Raw genomic sequence first — 22437 nt, forward strand, 5'->3', positions numbered from 1 at the left:
AAGCAAATACAGCTCTGCAAATTTGATAAGCACTAGGAAGCAAAATTATACAATGCAGTTTTTCTAATTGCAGTATTTGACTTCAGGGAGCTTAATGAAACCTTTCCATTAAAAAAAAAAATATATGTGCTATTTGTTGAAGCTGGGTGGGGGAGGTGTTCACTGGACTACATACTATTGTTATGGAAGTTTTCAACCTCAGAGAAAAGGGAAGATTAAGATAAAATGATACTTGAGCAAATCTTTAAGGAAAGTGTAGGAATAACTGAAATAAGGAAAATATGAATATTCCAAGCAGAAAAGAACAAGTTCCAAACTCCTTGTAAGAAGAGAAGACAGTGAGCACAGGGTCCTAAAAACAGATTAACAAGACTGGAACAAAGAAAGCAAGAGGTTATATGGCATAAGATGTGAAAGAGAAGATAATATATTTTCTTGAAGTCATATTTTGAAATTTTTAAGTGATAGTAATGTTTTAAGTAAGATAGTAATACAATCATATCTACCTTTAGGAAATACAAATCAGATGCATTAACTTTACCCAAAATCTCATCTCTAGGAATTTATCTTAAAGCTATACCTGCACAGGTACAAAATAATATGTATACAAGGTTATACATTACACCATTGCTGGTAATAACAGTAAACTATAAACAGCCAAGAGTTCATCATTGACTAGTTGATAAACTTGGGTTACATCTACCCACAAATGAAGACTATGCATTCATAATGTGAACAAGAGTTTACACAGAGGTAAGGAGTAATATTCCTGTATAAAGTCAAAAAGCATGAAGCAGAGTAGTGTGTATAGAAAGCTCTCTTTTTTTAATTAAAAAAATATTTTTTTTAATGTTTTATTTATTTTTGAGAGAGAGAGAGACAGCGTGAGCGAGACAGCGTGAGCAGGGGAGGGTCAGAGAGAGAGGGAGACACAGAATCTGAAACAGGCTCCAGGCTCTGAGCTGGTAGTCAGCACAGAGCCCGACACGGGGCTTGAACTCACGAACCACTAGATCATGACCTGAGCCGAAGTTGGACGCTTAACCGACTGAGCCACCCAGGTGCCCCTAGAAAGCTCTCTTCTGAGTAAGAAAGAAAGACAGGAATCATGTAATTGCTTATATTTGCAAAAGTGAAGCACTAGAAGAAAAATCAGAAAATAATAAAAGTAGGACAGGAGGGGAATGAATGGAGGAGACAAGAATGGAAATGAGACGTTGAATATACAGCTTATTTTACATATTTTAAAACTACACTAAATTTAAAAGCAATTCCTAAGTGTGAAAATTTCAGAGACTGATGGTTCCAAATAAGATTAATTAGATATAGTTCATTCTGTCCCTCACTTTAAGTCCGTCTAAAACCCTAGACATTACATATAAAGGAAACATAGGAAGACTTTGGACAGTGGAATGAACAAAGGGAAGAGACTGGCTGGTGATCCCAGAACCCAAGAAAGAACGCCCAGTTTCTTCATTTTTATTTTTGCCTAACACATCTAAATTCAGTACTGGATGAAACCAACAACTCAGACAACCCAATGTATGTAAGCCAATGTGCATGGACGAAATAAATCCCAGTAAGACTCCATTCTCTAGACAAGTAAAAGGAAAGGGACAGCTTAGAAAGAAAATTTTAGACAATTGCTTTACTTCAGCTGTACAACATGGGGAAAAAGTGACGTGCCTCTATCAGTAAAGACTGACTTCTACCACCATTCTCCAGTAAAAATGTACTTCTCCATCTTTCCAATGGGATGATGTCAGAGGAGGACAAGTAGAGAGCCAGAACTTTCACCACTGGTCAGTGGGTCAGCAAACACTGGCCCTAATCCCTACCTCATGGTGTCAGTAGAGGCTAAATGGAGAACCTGGACTCTAAACCTCTAGCAGTAAGAAACAGTGTCTCTCTCTCTCCAGCTGCCATGGTGTCAGAGGAAGTGTACTAAAACTGAAGGTGAAAAAGATCTAGAATCTTATAATGCATAGAATGTCCAGAATACAATTTAAAATAATAATAATCATAGTAATAATAACAATAACAATCAGTGAGGTGGTTATAGCATATGAATAAGTTAATAACATCATTAGCAAAAGGGGGCTAGGGCCATAGGAATACTCTGCTGTAAGGTGCTTGCACTATATGTGAAGTGGTATGATTATGGTGTTGTTTAAAGATGGACAAAGATTGCTTTAAAAGGTATATAAATAGTAGAAAATCGCTAAAAAGATTTTAAAAGAAGTATAAATGATATACCAAGAGAAGGAAAAAGATGGATTCATAGGGAATGTTCCTTGAAAGCAGAAAGGCAAGGGGCAGCTGGGTGGCTCAGTTGTTTGAGCGTCCAACTTCAGCTCAGGTCATGATCTCACGGTTCATGGGTTCGAGCCCCACGTCGGGCTCTGTGCTGACAGCTCAGAGCCTGGAACCTGTTTCAGATTCTGTGTCCCCCTCTCTCTCTAATCCTCCCCTGCTCACTCTGTGTTTTTCTCTCTCAGAAATAAATAAAAGACATTAAAATAAAAATTAAAAAAAAAGAAAGCAGAGAAGGCAAAAAAAAAAAAAAAGGAGTCGGTAGGGAAATCAAAGAATAAATACAATGAGTAGAAAAGTTATAAAAATTTAACCTAACTATATCAATAAGTCACCACAAATATGAATGGTCTAAAGATATCAAGTAAAACAGATTGTAAGATAGGATTAAAAAAAAGTAGGAGGGAACTCTATGCTGACTATAAGAAATACACTTTAAATGTAAAATACACTATAAATATAAAGACTCAGAAAGGTTGAAAGCTATACCATGCTAACACTAATCAAAATAAATTAAACTATGTGAACTTCAGAGAAAGTATACTTCAAAACATGGAAGATTACCAAACATTACACACTTACTAAACATTACCAGGACATTACATACTGATATAAGTGATCTACTCTCTAAGAAGACATAACATTTCTAAATATTTATGCACCTAGAAACAGAGCTTCAAAATATATGAGGTAAAAAACTGTTAAACCTCAAAAAGAAATAGAAAAACTTGCTGTTAGATTTGGAGTCTTAAACTCTACTCTGTTAGTATTGATAGATCAGGAAGGCAGATAATTACTAAGGATGTAGATGGCCTGAGCATCACTAGCAAGCAGCTTGGATCTTTTGACACATATTAAGGCTATTCCAACAACAGAAGAGTACACATTCTCCTGAAGTGTATATGAAACATTCACCAAAATAGAACACATTCTAGGCCAAAAAACATGTTTTAATGAATTTAAATGTATAGAAATTAAAAAATATATTCTCACATTATATCAGAAGTAGATAAGAAATCAAGTACAGAAAGATAGCTGGAGTATTTCTAAATATTTAGAAATTAACCAACATACTTCTAAATAGTGCATCAATCAAATAAATCACGAGAAATTCTGAAAATATTTTTAAGTGAAAATAAATTTGTGTGATGTACTTAAGCAGTACCCAGAGAATAGTTTATACTGTTAAGTGCACAGAATAGAAAAGAAGAAAGATCTAAGATCAGTAACTTGAGTTTCCACCTTAGGATACAAAGAAACAAATGCAAGCAGGAAAAGGAAATAATAAAAATTAGAGCATATATTAATAAAATGAAAATAGGAAAATAATAGAGAAAAATCAGCAAAACAAGACAAATTCTTCAAGATGATTAAGAAATTGATTAACCTCTAGCCAGGCTAACAGAAAAGAGGAAAACACAAGTTAGCAATTTCAAATATGAAAGAAGGGTCATGACTACCAATTGTACAGATGTTAAAATTATAAGGGAATACTATGAACCCATATGCCCATATAATTATATGCCCATATATTTGATTACTTGGATGAAATAGACCAATTTCTTGAAACACAAACTTCCAAATGTATTCATGAAATATATAACTTGAGTAGTCCTATATCTAAAAGAAATTTAATTTAGACTCTAAAACCTCTTAGAAAAGAAAACACTACACACAAGTGATTTCACCAGTGAATTCTACCAAACTTTTAAGAAATAATACCAATTCTACACAAACTTGCAGCAAAGTATAAGGGAGGGGAACAATTCCTAACCATCCTATAAATCCAGCATTACTCTAATATTCAGTAAGAAAACTACAGACTAATATTTTTCATGAAAATAAATTTAAAAATCTTTTATAAATGTTAGGAAACTAAATCCAGCAATATATAAAACGGTAATATATCCAAAATGGTTTCATTAAAAAAACGTAATGTTGATTCTACATTTGTAAGCTGGTCAGTGTAAATCATCACACTAGTAGATTATAAGAAATACTGTATGATCATATCAGTGTGAGAATAGAAAACATTTCCTAAAATCGCAAGCCATTTGCTGTAGACTGAAATGTGTCCCCTCAAAATTCGTATGAAATACTAACCCTCAATGTGGTGGTTTTTGGAGGTGGTGCCTCTGAGAGATGATTAGGTAATAAGGGCAGAGCCATTATAGGTGGCACTAGTGCCCTTATAAATGAGATCCCAGAGAGTTTACTCACCCTCTCCAATATGTGAGGACACAGTAAAAAGACAGCCACTTATGAAACAGGAAGCAGACCCTCACTACACACTGAGTCTACCAGCAACTTAATCTTGGACTTCCTAGCCTCCAAAACTGTGAGAAGTAAATGGTTGTTTAATACCAGTCTATGGCATTTTTTGTTACAGCTGCTCAAATGGACTAAGACACCATGAAGAAAAAGTAACCAATGAAACAATTAGGAATACAAAGATAATGACCTAATAAAGGGTAATATATCCAAAATGGTTTGGATATTTTTCCAAAATGAAAAATCTAAAGCTAATATCATATTTACTGGTTGGATACAGAACCCATTCCCTCTAAATTAGGGAATAAGGTGAGTTTTCATTTGTCATTACTCTTATTCAGTGTCTTACTGGAAGAAAAAGGAAAAGCATACATATTGAATAGGAAGAAATAAAACTCTCTTAGTCTCCGATGACACTATTTTCTATATAGAACCCCCCCCCCATTTTTTTTTCTGGAAATAAAAGCAAATATAGTAACTTTACAGGATTCTAGGTCAATTTATAAAAGTTATTGCATTCCTGTATATCAGAAATGAACTACTGGGACTTGACTTTTTTTTTTAAGTAACAATTGCACAAAAAGAAAGGAAGTGCTTAGCAATAAATCTAGCAAAATACAAGATATATATGCAGAAAACCGTAAGGCATTGCTGAAAGAAATCAAAGAACATCGTAATAATTGAGAGATGTGTATTCATGGATTGAACAATTCAGTATTAAGGTGTCCGTTTTCCCAATGATCTAATAAGATTCAAGGTAATCTCCATCATGATCCCAGGAAGTTCTTAGTAACAAACTGATTCTAAATTTTATATGGAAAATGAAAGGATCTGCCATAGAGAAAATAGCTCTAGAAAGAACAAAGTTGGAAGAATAATATTTCCCAATTTCAAGGCTTATAAGCCTGTTGTAATTAAGACAATGAGATACTGGCAGAAAATACTTTTATTATTCAGTGGAACAGAATGGAAAGACCAGATAGATCCACGCAAATCTAATCAAATGAATTATGACAAAAGGGCAAAGGGCAAAGGCAACTCAATGGAGAAAGGATAGTTTTTTGGGGCGCCTGGGTGGCTAGGTAGTTTAAGTGTCTGACTCTTGATTTTAGCTCAGGTTATGATCTCACAGTTTGTGAGATCAAGCTGACAGCACGGAGCCTACTTGGGATTCTCTGTCTCTCTGTCTCTCGTTCTCTCTCTCTCTCTCTCAAAAATAAATAAATATAAATTTAAAAAATTGTTTTCAAAAGGATAGCCTTCTGTTGAGTAGTGCTGGAACAATTGGATGTCCATTTTTTTTTAAATGAACTCAAATTCAGGCCCCATATCTTACACAAAAATTAACTCAAAATGAGTTACAGACCTAAATGTAAAATGCAAAACAAAAACTTCTAGAAGGTAAAAAGTAGGAGAAAATAGAGGAGCTGGGATTGTTGATGAGTTTTTACATATGTAACAGTGATGTCAGCAAAATAGTGGTAATTGTAGCCTCTCATTTCTCCACAAACAACTATCTGAACCAACTTTGTGAAATCTCTGGGAAACAAAGGTTTACTGTAACCAAACAAACACACAATTAAGAAAAAGCCAACTTCAAAATGGCAGGAAGGTTTCATAGTGTTTTACTTGCTCCTACCTCTTACCCTCCTCAATGTAGTGGTGGTCTTGGTCTTAAGCAGACAGCAGCCAGTTCCCAGGTCCTCCCTCAGACCAAAGGGAGAAGAACACACTTTATTTGCAAATTGTTAGCTGTTCTGACCTGTATGGGGGATACCTGGAGGACTGACTCAAAGTGCCTATCTATTTCACATAATAAAGAATGCAGGCAGGAAAAGCAACTGAGTCTTGCTTTTAAAAGGCACAAGGTAGACTACAAGTTGGCACATGCCTGAGGTAACAGATTATGAGTGGAAATGCACAGTAGGGTTTCTAAGACCCAGAGGAGAAGCTGGGCCAAGACCCTTAAAAATTAGGACATGCAAAAGCAGCTGAGAACACGGGGAAGTTTAGAAAGCCACACACACATGCTTGGGGAAGACGCATACTCAGAAAAGATCCGAGATCTTAAGCTTTCTCTTAGGGCTGATTTCTAGGCTCATAGAAAACCTAAATAAGTAGTAAGGAGAGAATCTGATTTCCCGAGTTACCACATTAAGAATTAAATGCCCAGGGTGCCTGGGCAGCTCAGTCAGTTAAGCATCCGACTTGGCTCAGGTCATGGTCTCATGGATTGTGGGTTTGAGCCCTGTATTGAGTTCTGTGCTGACAGCTCAGAGCCTGGAGCCTGTTTCAGATTCTATGTCTCCCTCTCTCTCTGTCCTTCCCCTGCTCATGCTGTCTCTCTATATCTTGCAACAATAAGTAAATGTTAAAAAATTTAAAAAAAGAATTAAATGCTCAATTTTTAGCTCATGAAGAAACAAGAAAGCGCGACTTCAAGAATGTACTGACAGAAACTATCTCTGAAGAAGCCTAGATGTTAAATTTACCAGACACATGCTTTAAAATAATTACCTTAAATATGATCAAAGAACTAACAGAAAACATGGGAAAATGTCCTAAAGGACATCAGGAAAATAATATTTGAATAAATTAGAATACCAGCAAAGAAATGGAAATAATGAAAAGGAACCAAACAAATTCTGCAGTTGAAAAGTATAATATCTGAAATGAAAAACTGACTAGAGGGCTTCAAAAGCAGATATCAGCAGGCAGAAAGAAGAATTAGTGAACTTGAAATATAGAACAATTGAAATTACCAAATCTGAGAAGCACAAAGGGAAAAGAATGAAAAAAACATGAGCAGAGACTAAGGGACTTGTGGGACACTCTCAATAAAGAAAAATAACAAAAATCGGGGCACCTGGGTGGCTCAGTTGGTTAAGTGTCCGACTTCAGCTCAGGTCATGATCTTGCGGTCTGTGAGTTCGAGCCCCGCATCGGGCTCTGTGCTGACAGCTTGGATCCAAGAGCCTCCTTTGAATTCTGTCTCACTCTCTCTCTCTGCCCCCTCCTGCTCGCACTCTGTCTCTCTCTCTCAGAAATAGGTAAACATTAAAAAAATTTTTGAGAAAAAAAGGAAGAAAAATAACAAATGTATAATGGGAGTCCCAAAAGGAAGAGAAAGAGATTGAGGAAATAATGGCTAAAAATCCTTCCAGATTTTATGACAGACCTGCATCTACAAATCCAACAAGCTCAATGAACTCCAAGGAGGATAATTACAAAGAGACCCAAAATGAGGCACATAATCAGTGGAGACAGAGAATCTTGAAAGCAGTGTGAGAAGTGACTCATCACTACAAGGAATCTTCAACACAGTATTAGCTAATTTCTTCCCACAAACATTGGAGAAGGCCGTAGGATGATGTATGTAAAGTGCTAAAAGAAATAAACTGTTAAGTGACAGTTTTTTATCCATAAAACTAGGGAGAGATTAAGACATTCCCAGATAAGCAAAACCTGAGGGTGTTCATTACTACTGGAGCTTTCCTATGAAAAATGCTAAAGGGAATACTTTAGGTTGAATCGAAAGGATGCTAGCTAGTAACTTTAAGTCATATGAAGATATAAAGATCTCTAGTAAACAAAATATATGGAGAAATATATAAGCTATATCATCTTAAGTTTGATTTATAGCTGCACTTTTGACTTTACCAAGTTTAATAGACACAAGCATAATAAATTTAAGATATTTGGATTTATGATAAATACAAATATAATTTGTAACATCAGTAACATATAGGTAGGATTGAACTATAGAGGTTTTTTAATGTGATTATAGTTAAATTGATATACATTTAAATTAGATCGTTATAATCTTATGTTATATGTAACCTCTTTAACCACAAAGAAAATATCTATAGAATATACACAAATAGAAGTGAGGAGAGAATCAAAATGTACAAAAAAAATGGCAGAAATGGAGAAAATGAGAGCAAAGTAGCTATAATATTTATAGAAGCCAACAGCAAAATGGCTCACTTAAATCATTCTTTGTCAGTAATTATTTTAAATGAAAGAGGACTAAATTGTATAAAAAGAGATTGGCAGAATGAATTTTTTAAAATGAGAAAACTGTGCTGTCTACAAGAGACAATTTAGATCCAAAGACACAAATAAGCTGAAAATGAAAAATGGAAAAAGATATACTATCCAAATAGTAACCAAAAAAGAGTAGAGACTTTACTAGTATCAGATAAAAGTAGACTTAAAGTCAGAAACCGTTATGAGATAAAGAAGAATATTATATATCGATAAAAGGGTCAGTTCACCAAGAATATGTAACAGCTGTTACATATATGCACCAAACATCAGAGCCCCAAATTATATAAGCAAACATGAACAGAATTGAAAGCAGAAATACACAGTTGTACAAGAATAAACACTTTAATCCTCCACTGTCAATATTGGACTGAACAACCAAAAACCAAAAATAAAAAAAACCCCAGGACTTGAACAACACCACAAACCAATTGAACTGTACAAACATATAGAAGATTCCAGTCAAGGGACCGCTGGGTGGCTCAGTTGGTTAAGCGTCTGACTCTTGTCATGACTCAGGTCATGATCTCATAGTCTTGAGATCAAGCCCCGTGTCAGGCTCTGCACTAAACTGGAGCCCGCTTGGGATTTGCTCTCTCCCTCTTTCATTGCCCCTCCCTTCCCATGTTCACGTGTACATACACACACTCTCTCAAATTAAAAAAAAATAAAATAATTTAATAGAAAAGGAAGATTCCAGTCAAATATAGTACACTATGTATTTCTCATATGTGCATAGTTCATCTTCTAGAATAGACCAAAAAAAAGTCTCAATAAAATTTATTTTATTTTTATTTTAGGAAGAGTGAGCAGGGGAGAAGAACAGAGGGAGAGTGAGAAAATCTCAAGCAGGAGCCATGCTCAGCATGGAGCCCAACACGGGGCTTGATCCCATGACCTTGGGATTATGACATGAGCTGAAATCAGGAGATGGATGCGCAACCAACTGAGCTAACCCAGGTGCCCCAAGTCTCAATACATTTTAAAGAATGAAATAATATGCAGTATATCTGTTCTAATCACAATGAAACTATGGAATCAATAACAGAAGGAAATGAATGTCACAAATAAATGGAAAATAAGTACATTTTTATTTAAATTCTCGGTGGTTAACATACAGTGCAGTATTGATTTCAGGAGTAGAATTCAGTGATTCATCACATACGACACCCAGTGCTCATCACACAAGAGCCCTCCTTAATACCAATCACCCAGGGGTGCCTGGTTAGCTCAGTTGGTTAAGCATCCAACTCCTGATTTTGGCTCCTGATTTGATCTCACAGTTGTGAGATCGAGCTCCACGTGAGGCTCTGCACTGAACACTGAGCATGGACCCTGCTGGGTATTCTATCTTGCTTCCTCTCCACCCTTCCCCTATGTGTGCACATGCTTTCTCTCCCTCCCTCCCTCTCTCTCTTTCAAAATAAATACTTAAAAAGAAATATTCATCGCCCAGCTAGCCCATTACCTACCAACCTCCCTCCCATCAACCCCCAGTTTATTCTCTATTATTAAGAGTCTCTTATGGTTTGGGGCGCCTGGGTGGCTCAGTCGGTTGGGCGGCCGACTTTGGCTCAGGTCATGATCTCATGATCCATGGGTTCAAGTCCCATGTCAGGCTCTGCTGTCAGTTTGGAGCCAGGAGCCTGCTTCAGATTCTGTGATTCCCTCTCTCTCTGCCCCTCCCTCACTCAAGCTTTGTCTCTCTGTCTCAAAAATAAAATAAACATTAAAAATTTAAAAAAAAAGTCTTTTATGGTTTGTTTCCCTCTCTTTTTTCCCCCTCCCATATGTTGATCTGTCTTGTTTTTTAAATTCCACATATGAGTGAAATTATATGGTATTTGTCTTTCTCCAACTTATTTCACTTAATATAATGCATTCTAGTTCTATCCATGTCATTGCAAATGGCCAGATTTCATTTTTTTTTTTGATGGCTGAGTAATATTCCATTGTATACCACATCTTATCCATTCATCAGTCAATGGACGTTTGGGCCCTTTCCATATTTTGGCTATTATTGATATAATTGCTATAAACATAGGGGTGCATGTACACCTTTGAATCTGTATTTTGGTATCCCTGGGTAAATACCTAGTAGTGTAATTGCCGCGTTGTAGGGTAGTTCTGTTTTCTGTTTTTTGAGAAAACTCTGCTGTTCAGAGTGGCTGCACTCTGGGGCCTCTGGGTGCCTCATTTGGTTAAGCGTCCAACTTCAACTCGGGTCATGATCTTGCAGTTCTTGAGTTTGAGCCCTATGTTAGGCTCCATGCTGATAACTCAGAGCCTAAAGCCTTCGTTGGATTCTGTGTCTCCCTCTCTCTCTATTCCTCCCCAACTCGCTCTCTGTCTCTGTCTCTCTCTCTCAAAAATAAATAAACATTAAAAATAATTAAAAAAAAACAAAACAGAGTGGCTGCACTCTTCCACTAACAGTGCAAGAGGGTTCCCCTTTCTCTACAGACTCACCAACACCTGTTGTTTCTTGTGTAGTTAATTTTAGCCATTCTGACAGGTGTGAGGTGGTATCTCATCATGGTTTTGATTTGTATTTCTCTGATGATGAGTGATGTTGAGCATGTTTTCATGTGTCTGTTAACAATCTGGATGTCTTCTTGGGAAAAGTATATATACATGTCTTCTGCCCATTTCTTCACTGGGTTATTTGTTTTTTGGGTGTTGAGTTTGGTAAGTTCTTTATAGATTTTGGATACTAACCCTTTATCCAATATGACATTTGCAAATATCTTCTCCCATTCTGTAGGTTGCCTTTTAATTTGGTTGGTTGTTTCCTTCACTGTGCAGAAGCTCTTTACCTTGAGGAAGTCCCAGTAGTTCATTTTTGCTTTTGTTTCCCTTGCCTCTCAGGACAGACATGTTTAATAAGAAGTTGTTCAGACTGAGGTCAAAGAGATTGCTGCCTGTGTTCTCCTGTAGGATTTTGATGGTTTCCTGTCTCATATTTAGGTCTTTAATCCATTTTGAATTTATTTTAGTGTTTGATGTAAGGAAGTGAGTGGTCCAGTTTCAAGCGTCTGCATGATGCTGTCTAGTTATCCCAATGCCACTTGTTGAAGAGACTGTCTCTTTTCCATTGGATATTCTTTGCTGCTTTGTTAAAGATTAGTTGACCATATAGTTGTGGGTCCATTTCTGGATTTTCTATTCTGTTCCATTGATCTATGTGTCTGTTTTGGTGCCAATACAATACTGTCTTGATGATTACAGTTTTGTAATATAGCTTGAAAGCCAGAATTATTACAGATTTTAGAATTGTTCTAGCTCTGTGAAAAATGTTGGTGGTATTTTGATAGTGATGGCATTAAATGTTTCCATTGCTTTGAGTAGCATAGATATTTTAACAGTGTTCTTCCGATCCATGAGCATGGAGTTCTTTTCCATTTCTTTGTGTCCTCTTGAATTTCTTTCGTAAGTGTTCTATAGTTTACAGAGTACAGATCTTTTTACTTCTTTAGTTAGATTTATTCCTAGGTATCTGTTTTTGGTGGAATTGCAGACGGGATCAATTCCTTGATTTCTTTTTCTGCTGCTTCATTAATGGTATTTAGAAATGCAGTTGACTTCTGTACATTGATTTTATATCTTGCCACTTTGCTGAATTCATGTATTAGTTCTAGCAATTTTTTAATGGAGTGTTTTCTAGTTTCCTACATAGAGTATCATGTTGTCTGCAAATAGTGAAAGTTTGACTTCCTTCTTGCCAATTTGGATGCCTTTTATTTCTTCTTGTTGTTTGCTGAGGGAATCTAAGACTTCCAATACTATGTTAAATAATAATGGTGAGAGTGGACATCCTTGTTCTTTTCCTGACCATAGGGAAAAAAGAAAGGAAAGAAAGGGAAAAGAAAGGTTCTCCATTTTTCCCCATTAAGGAAGAAATTAGCTGTGGGTTTTTCATATATGGCTTTCATGATGTTGAAGTATGTTCCATTTATCCCTGCTTTGTTGAGGTTTTCTATCAAGAATAGATGCTATATTTTGTCAAATGCTTTTTCGGGATCTATTGAGAGGATCCTATGGTTCTTATACTTTCTTTCATTAATGTGCTGTATCATGTTGATTGATTTGAACAAACCCTGCAGCCCAGGAATAAATGACTTGATCGTGAATAATTCTTTTCATGTACTGTGGAATTCAATTTTCTAGTATCTTGTTAAGAACTTTTCCATCCATGTTCATCAGGGATAGTGACCTGTAACTCTCCTTTTTAGTGGAGCTTTTGTCTGGTTTTAGAATCAAGGTGATGCTGACCTCATGGAATGAGTTTGGAAGTTTTCCTTCCATTTATATTTTTTGTAACAGCTTCAAAAAAACCGGGGTTAACTCTTATTTAATCTTTGGTAGAGAGACATTTGGGTTGCTCAGTCAGTTAAGCCTCTGACTCTTGATTTCAACTCAGTTTCTGATCTCAGTTTGTAGGTTCAAACCCCATGTTGGGCTGTCACTGACAGTGTGGAGCCTGCTTGGGATTCTCTCTCTCCTCCTCCTCCTCCTCTGCTTGTGTGTTCTCTCTCTCTCTCTCAAAAAATAAATACACTTTTAAAAATAAATAAATAAATGTAAATATTTGGTAGAATTCCCCTAGAAAGCCCTCTCGTCCTGGACTCTTGCTTCCTTGGAGATTTTTTATTACTGATTCAATTTCTTTAATGTTCAAATTTTGTTTTAATGTTGTTTTTTATTTAGTGTTTGAGAGAGAACATAAGCAGGGGCTGGACAGAGGCGGGGAGAGGGACAGAGGATCTGAAGCAGGCTCTGCACTGACAGATTGACAGCAGCAAGGCTGATGTGTGGCTCGAACTCATGAATGGTGAGATCATGACCTGAGCTGAAGTTGGACACTCAACAAACTGACCCACCCAGGCACCCTAGATTTGTTCAAATTTTTGATTTCTTCCTGTTTCAGTTTTGGTAGTTTGTATGTTTTTAGGAATTTGTCCATTTCTTCCAGATTGCCCAATTTGTTGGCAGGTAACTGGTCATAATACTCTCTTATTGTTTGTATTTTTGTCATGTTGGTTGTTATCTCTCCTCTTTCATTTTATTTACTTGGAGACTTTCCTTTTTCTTCTTGATAAATCTGGCTAGAGGTTACCAATTTTGTTAATGCTTTCAAAGAACAAGCACCTACTTTTATTGATTTGTTATAGTGATGTTTTGTTTTTTTTCAATATCATTGATTTCTGCTCTAATCTTTATTATTTCCCTTTTTCTGCTGTTTTGGGACTTTATTTGCTGTTTTTTTCCAGCTCCTTTAGGTGTAAGGTTAGGTTGTGTATTTGAGCCAGTTCTTCTTTCTTTAGGAAGGCCCAGATTGCTATATACTTCCCTCTTATGACCACCTTTGCTGTGTCCCAGAGGTTTTGGACTGTTGTGTTAGCATTTTCATTGACTTCCATGTACTTTTTAATTTCTTCTTGGAAACTAATTTGACAATAAACTATTTGTAAAAAAAATAAAAAATAAATAAATAAATAAAAAATAATTTCCTCTTTAATTTCTTGGTTAGCCCATTCATTCTTTAATGATGTTCTTTAATCTCCAAGAATTAGTGGTCTTTCCAAATTTTTTCTTGTTGTTGACTTTAAGTTTCATAGTGTTGTGGTCTGAAAATATGCATGGTTTGATAACAAACTTTTTGTACTTATTGAAGGCTGATTTCTGACTCAGTTTGTGATCTGTTCTGGAGAATGTTCCTTGTGCACTCAAGAGGAATGTGTATCCTGCTGCTTTAGGATAGAATGTTCTGAATATATCTGTTAAGGCCATCTGGACCAGTGTGTCATTCAATGACATTGTTTCCTTATTGATTTTCTGCTTAGATGATCTGTCCGTTGCTATATAAGTGGGGTGTTGAAGTCCCCAATATTATGGTATTATTATCAAAGAGTTTCTTTATGTTTGTGATTAATTGATTTATATATTTGGGTTCTTCCAAGTTGGAGGTATAAAAATTTACAGTTGTTAAATATTCTTGGTGGATAAACCCCATAATTATGATGTAATGCCCTTCTTCTATTGTTACAGTCTTTGTTTTAATATCTAGTTTGTCTAAGTATGGCTACTCTGCTTTCTTTTGACATCCATTAGCATAATAGATACTTCTGCATCCCCTTACTTTCAATCTGCAGGTGTCTTTAGATCTAAAATGAGTCTCTTGTAGGCAGTGTATAGATGGGTCTTGTTTTCTTATCCATTCTGGTGTCTTTTGATTGGAGCATTTAGTCCATTTACCTTTGGAGTGATTATTGAAAGATAGGAATTTAGTGCCACTGTGTTGCTGGTACAGTTGGTGTTTCTGGTGATGTTCTTGGTCCCTTCTAGTCTTTGTTGCTTTGGGTCTGTTATGTTTTATTTTGTTTTTTCTCCACTGAAAGAGTTCCCCTTAAAATTTCTTGCAAGGCTGGTTTAGTGGTCAAAAACTCCTTTCGTTTTTGTCTGGGAAACTCTTTATCTCTCCTTCTATTTTGAATGACAGCCATGCTGGATAAAGAATTCTTACGCATATTTTTCCAATTGAGGATATATTCCTGTTGAACATATCCTGCCACTTCCTTCTTGCCTGCCACGTTTCTGTGGACAAGACTTTCTTTTCATTATGTTTGCATGGTGTCTTTTTTGTTACTTTTACTTATAATTCATTTTACTTTTCTTTTTACTTAATTTGTTCCTTTTACTTATAATTTATATGTGTCTTTAATGTGAATTTTCTTGTAGACATCATATATTTGGGTCTGGATTTTATATCATATCTGTTCATTTCTGCCTTTAATTGTAATGATTAGACTACTTATGTCTGACATTAAGTGTATTGTGGCTATCTGCTAACTATTTTTGCAATTTTTTTTTCATTTTTCTGCTTTTGCTGCTTTTTTGGAATAGTTGTACATTTTGAATGATTTCATCACATCTAAATTAGTGGTTTGTTAGCTGTGCCTCTCTTCTGTGGATATGTGGTTGCTTTAGCACTTACAGCATACATTTTTAACTTACCACAGTTTACTTCAAATAACTTACTCACTTCATTTATGAGAATTTTAGAGTTTTACATTTTTTACCTTCCACATTTTATGCTATTGTAATTGTATATTTTACATATACATACATATGTATAACATATATGTTATAAACCTTACAGTGTGTTGTTATTTCAGAAGATAATTTACCATTCTTTAAAAAAAGAGTTCTGAAAATGAGAAAAGTATATTTTATATATCATCACATTTCCAGGTTATGGTGCTCTGCATTTCTGTGTATAAATCCGGATTTCTACCTGATAGCATTTTTCTTCAGGCTGAGCATTTTCTTTTAACTTCTCCTGTAATATATGTCAGTTGGTAATAAATTAAGCTTTTATCTGAAAATGTCTTATGTTTGCTAAATATGGAATTAAAGGTTGACTTTTTTCCTTTAGTACTTTAAAATTGTCACTTCATTGCCTTCTGGCTATATAATTTCTGACAAGAAGTTGGCATTCATTTTTATTTTTGTTCCTCTATACATATTATACCTTTCCCTGTCTACTTAAGATTTTCTTTTCACAGACTGAAATATATGCAATAACATGGATGGAACCTAGAGGGTATAATATTAAGTGAAATAAGTCAGAGAAAGACAAATACCATATGATTTCATTCCTTTTGAAACTTAAGAAACAAAACAAATGAACAAACAAAAAAAGGACCAAACAAAAAGAGCAGACTCCTACATACAGAGAACAAACGTAGTTGCCAGAGGGGAGGTCGGTAGGGGGATGGATGAAATTGATAAAGGGGATCCATAGTAAATTTATCTTGTTGAGCACTGAGTAATGTATAGAATTGGTGAAACATTATATTGTACATGTGAAATTAATATAACACTATGTTAATTATATTTAAAAAACAGATTTTCTGTTTATCAGCAATTTTTAGTAGTTTAATTATAGTGTATCTTGATGTGGGCTTCTTCATCTTTCTCCTCCTTAATTCATTTAGCTTTTTGGATCTAAGGGTTTGTACACATTATCAAAATTTGAATATCTGCCCATTATTTCATCAAATGTTTTTTATCTTTCTTTTTTTCTTCTGAAATGTTTATTGCACCTGTGTTAAACTACTTGATATCACACAGGTCACAGATTACTAATTCTGTTTATTATTTTCCAGTCTTTATTCACTGTGGATTTCTTCTTTCATAGGTTTTTGTTGTTGTTGTTGTTTGTTTTTTTGGGTTTTTTTTGTTTGGTTGGGTTTTTGTTTGTTTGTTTGTTTTTGCTATGCCTTAAAGTATCCATTATGTTACTTATTGTTCCTTATGTGGTATCTGTCCTCTTCTTAATCCCATTTAGTGTTTTCTTGTTTGTTGTTTGGTTAGTTGGCTTTCTCATTTCAGATATTTTTTATATTTAGGATTTTAGTTTGGAAATGTTTAAGTTTCCTTTTGTTCTCATCATATTTGTTTTTCTTTCTCTTCTTGAACATATGGTATATATTTGCAGTTTTAAATGGCCTTGATTATTTTATCATGTGTCATTTCTTACACTGTTGCTACTGATTGATGTTCTCCTCAATAAGAATTGTATATCCTTACTTCTATTCATAACTTGTAATTTCTTATTGGGTTCTGGGTATTGTGAATTTTATATTGTTAGCTGCTAGTTTTGTTGTATTATTTTAAATCTTCTGAGGCATTTTCTGGTGTGTAGTTGTTACTTGGAATAAATTTAATCATTTCAAGTCAAGCTTTGTTGCATTAGATTCAGAGCTCACTTTAGGATTCATTGGCTCTTCATTTAAGCAACAGACAATTTTCTGGTATTCTTCCCAATTGGCTGTGAAGTAGATTTTTCTTCCCTGCCTGGTGGCAGCAGAAACTTCCTACATTTGTGTATGCTTTGATGATTTTTTTTAGCCTACTCTCTTTCACTGCTCTTTCCCCAACCCTGAGTATTTGTCTTGTATACTTGCACAAGTTAGGAGACTTGAGACTCTTCTGCAAATCTCTAAGACTGTATATCAGTACAGCTTTTTCTTTTCTGCTATTTCATCCTTAACAATTCTAGTTGTCATGGATTCCTTAAAATTCAGTTATGTCACTTCAACTTACTGAGTCAGCCAGGCTTTTTTGGTTCTTTTTGTTCTGTGAGATAGAAACTCTTCTGGGTAGTAAGCTGTGTGACAAGGGAAATTTTCAACTTTTAATATTTGTGGGCCCTGCTCCTGGGCTCTCAGGGAAGCTATGCATTAACATTTACCATGGTAAAAGTGACTTGGCAGAACCTCAAAGCATGGGTTCTATATCTGCCTCAAGCATACATTGTACATCTGCTTCGAGTAAAAACAAACAAATTTCAAACATAAAGATAAGAAAAACAAAACAAAACAAAAAACTCTCCCTGGTTCCCATAAGATTAAAGTCATACAGCCTTGCACATAATAAAAACATAAGACAAAGTCTTGTAGGTTTCTGAAATGTCCTTCCTCTTGACGATTTGTGGCTTTTTTTGTAAAGAACATATATAACCCTGCACCAACCCTGGAGCACTCTCTTCCTTGTGAAGATTGTGTATCATTAGCAGTTGTCCTAACCTGGGCTCAAATACAATTCTTCCTTCCTCTTAAAAAATTTTTTTATAACGTTATATTTTATTTTTGAGAGAGAGTGCAAGCGAGGGAGGGGCAGCGAGAAGGGGACAGAGGATCTGAAGCAGGCTCCACACTGACAGCAGAGATCCCAGTGTGGGGCTCAAACTCACGAACTGTGAGATCATCACCTGAGCCAAAGCTGGATGCTCAACTGACTGAGCCACCCAGGTGTCCCTCTTTAAAAATTTTTAAAATGTTTGTTCATTTTGCATTGACATGTGATAATTATAGGACTCACCTCATTTGTTTTCCTCTTGTCAAGTATTCCACCAGACTGACTGGTATCTGAAGTCTAAAAACCATTTTATATAGTTTGTATGCTTTCTTAGATTCACTATGGAAGGGCAAATCAGCTCCTTACTCTGTTGCAGTAAGTTTGATAAGTGCTTCTAAAACCTCATTTGAAACGTGGACATTGGCCATTTTAGAATTTAACATAGGCTCATGATTCAGGATTTTTAGATTGATTCTTGATGAGCCTTAAAAATGTTTTTTGTTATCACTTACCCCTCACAAAAATTGTTGTGAACACCCTGAATGTGCCACTTTTGAAACTATACCTCCTTCACATTCTGAAACAGTGGAACCTGTGCAGCTAACTCAAGTGCTAAATTTTTTCCCATTTACAGGGTACTGTTTTACAAAACCAGAACTGATCTTCACATTGGAGCAAGGAGAAGATCCATGGTTATTAAAGAAAGAATTTCTAAGAAAAAGCTCCCCAGGTGAGTTATTGAATACTGGCAGAAGGCATCCAAGAAAATTAGATCTAAAGCGATGAGCTAGAAGTAAGCAGTTTGAAATGTTTTTCAGTACTGTTCTTTTACAGACTTTTACATTTGAAATTATTTAATAAAATAGATCTAATAAAATGTGGAAGGGGTCACCTAACACAAGGAATGGATTGTAAGAATGTTGATATTCTCATCTATAAAAGATGAGAGCTAAGTATCCCATTTAAAGCTGAAAAGCAATGAATTCTGTATACTTAACAGTAAAAAGATAAAAACTAAATTTAATAAAACAACTAAACTTAAGAGTCAGCAGATCAGAAAAGAGAAAGGAATGATAATTATTTTTTTAATGTTTGTTTATTTTGAGAGAGAGAGACAGAGACAGAGTGTGAGCAGGGGAGGGGCAGAGAGAGGGTGACATCACAGAGCCCAATAGGGGGCTCGAATCACGGACCACAAGATCATGACCTATGGTGAAGCTGGGTGCTTAACTGACTGTGCCACCTTGGTGCCCCATAAATTTTTTCACTGTTTTTAATGTTTATTTATTTTTGAGAGAGAGAGAGAGAGAATGAGTAGGGGAAGGAGCAGAGAGGGAGGGAGACATAGAATCCAAAGCAGGCTTCAGGCTCTAAGCTGCAACATGGGGCTTGAACCCATGAATCATGAGATCATGACCTGAGTCAAAGTCATTTTACCAAACTGAGCCACCCAGGCGCCCTAGGAACCATAGTTTTATCATTATATAATAATGAATTACTAGAAGCCATCTAAACACATAGATTAAGAAATTATAATGTAATTGGAAAGGATAATTCCTGGAATAAAGTGCAGCCTTTCTAATTATTAGAAGTTAAACATGTTTGAGCAAGGATAGAAAAGTTTCTTACAAAGCTGTAGAGAGTCCCCAATAAAACTGTGTGTCAACTATACTTCCATTAAAAAAATAAATGAGTCCCCAGGACAACCACCATGTTCACTGATTCTCTTACTCAGCATATAGTCATACTCATAGCTGATATTTCTAAAGTAAAATAATTGGTATAAAGCAAAATTAGCAGAGAAAAGGGGCAAAGTCCAGAGGAAACCAGGTGCAGGCTTCCAACGCCCCAGCAATGAATGTGGCAGCACATGTGAAATGTTGTCTACCTGGAAAGTTCATTAGAGACTAGGTTCTTGGGAACCATTCCAAAATCTAAGTTCCCTGCCAGCCAAGGACTAATCTTGCAAGCACACCTTCTAAGATAACAATCTCAGGCCTGCTGTGTTAAATGTTCTGCACAAAAACTATGCAAATACACTATATAATATACAGTAAGGTAAACCTATCTGCCACATCAACTAATATGTAAATGAATTAAATTCATCTATTAAGATAACATGCTATCAGATTGTATCAGAGATATGCCTAAAAAATAATATACAAAGTTTGAAATATAGTCATGAATTGTTAAGCCAAAAATGTAAAATAAGCACATCAAAAACATAAGGAGGGTCGCCTGAGTGGCTCAGTCGGTTGAGCGTCCGACTTCGGCTCAGGTCATGATCTCATGGTTTGTGAGTTCTAGCCCCACGTTGGGCTCTGTGCTGACACCACCTGGAGCCTGTTTCCGATTCTGTGTCTCCCTCTATCTACCCCTCCCCCACTCATGATCTGTCTCTCTCTGTCTCAAAAATAAGCAAACACTAAAAAAATTTAAAAAAAGCAGATAAGGAAAAGGACAGTTTGATAAAGCTAAAAAAGACCGTTTTTAAAGGATATATGAAAGTTTTGAATATTAGTGCACCAAATAGATCATGAAGATTCATAAAAGAAGAAATGGCAAGAGTTATAAGGAGAAGTAGGTGTACATTAGATACAGTAGACTTTAATATGCCCGTCTGATTTCATACCAGACCCAGTGGACTGTAGAATACTGCTCAGGAAACTATCGTAGATCAGATCCTGCCTGTTGCTTTTTTTGGCAAAGAAACATTTATTATAACACAGCCAAATCCATTTGTTTATGTATTCACACCATAGAGTTGAGTAACATGGGTTTGAGCTGCACAGGTTCCCTTCTGTGTGGATTTTTTGTTCAATAAATACAGTACAGCACTATAAATCTATTTACCCTTTCTTATGATTTTCTTAACATTTTCTCTTCTGTAGCTAACTTTGTTATATGAATATACACTATATAAAAATGAATATAGGGTATAATAATGTGACATATAAAATGTGTTAATCGATTTTATGTTATTGGTGTGGCTTCTGGTCAACAGCAGGCTATTAATAGTTAAGTTTTTGGTGAGTCAAAAGTTGTAATGCAGATTTTCAACTATGTCAGAGGGTGGGGATGGGAGTTGGTGTCCCTAATCCCCATATTGTTCAAGAGTCAACTATAATTGCAACAGAGACTACATGACCAGCAAAGCCTGAAACATCCATTCTCTGGCCTTTTACAGAGAAAGTTTGCCGACCTCTGATCTAGAGTCTATTAAGTGTCTTTTAAAACTCTATTATGAAAACAAAAAATAAACCTGCTTTTAAATGACCTTGGGACATTGAGAAAATATACAAGTATTTTAAACATCAGTAAATTCCACAAAGTAGAGATACTATTGTTCAGTAACACTGTAAATTGCAAACAATATGAGAAAAGTTAAAATTTCTCTTAAAATCAGTGATGAATATATATTTTAAAATCCTATTTTATTGGGACACGTGGGTGGCTCAGTCAGTTAAGACATCTGACTCTTGATTTCTGCTCAGGTCAGGATCTCACACTTTATGAGTTGTAGCCCTGCATCAGGCTCTACACTGACAGTGTGGAACCTGCTTGAGATGCTTTCTCTGTCCTTCTGTCTCTGCCCCTTCCCTGCTCATGCTCCCTCTCTCAAAAATAAATGAATAAACTTAAAACCTCTTTCATCAAAAGGTAAATCAAAATTATACAATATTCAGAAAATTTTTTGGTGAAAACATGTTTATTACAAACTTTGGAGTGTAGATAAAGCAGTGCAGAATTTTTAGTCTCATATACTTTTTTTAAAAAATGTATTTCTAGGAGAGAGAGAGAGACAGCGTGAGCAGGGGAGGGTCAGAGAGAGAGGGAGATACAGACTCTGAAACAGGCTCCAGGCTCTGAGCTGGCAGTCAGCACAGAGCCCGACGCGGGGCTCGAACCCACGAACCGCGACATCATGACCTAAGCGAAAGTCAGGCTTAACCGACTAAGCCACCCTTGCGCCCCTAGTCTCATATACATTTGACCCTAGAACAACACAGGTTTGAACTTCACTGATCTATTTATACATAGATTTTTTTCCAATAAATATAGTACAGTACTATAGATGTATTTTCTCTTTTCTTAATAGCATTTTCTTTTTTTCTAGCTTACTTTATCATAAGAATGCAGAATGTAATATATGTAACTTACAAA

At 35.7% G+C, this 22437-nt stretch overlaps 1 protein-coding gene across 1 annotated transcript in view; it reads left to right on the top strand.

Moving 5' to 3' along the window:
* The window catches only part of LOC120240833 (zinc finger protein 782-like), a 50643-nt gene that overhangs the window by 22458 nt on the left and 5748 nt on the right, over positions 1 to 22437 (top strand). Inside the window, exon 4 of the mRNA XM_039245684.1 lies at positions 18908 to 19003. Coding sequence (XP_039101615.1) covers positions 18908 to 19003 — 96 coding nt within the window. The remainder of the gene's footprint in view (positions 1 to 18907; positions 19004 to 22437) is intronic.

The sequence above is a fragment of the Hyaena hyaena genome, unplaced genomic scaffold (genome assembly GCF_003009895.1).
Source record: "Hyaena hyaena isolate Hyena2069 unplaced genomic scaffold, ASM300989v1 scaffold_269, whole genome shotgun sequence".
Classification (NCBI taxonomy): Eukaryota; Metazoa; Chordata; class Mammalia; order Carnivora; family Hyaenidae; genus Hyaena; species Hyaena hyaena.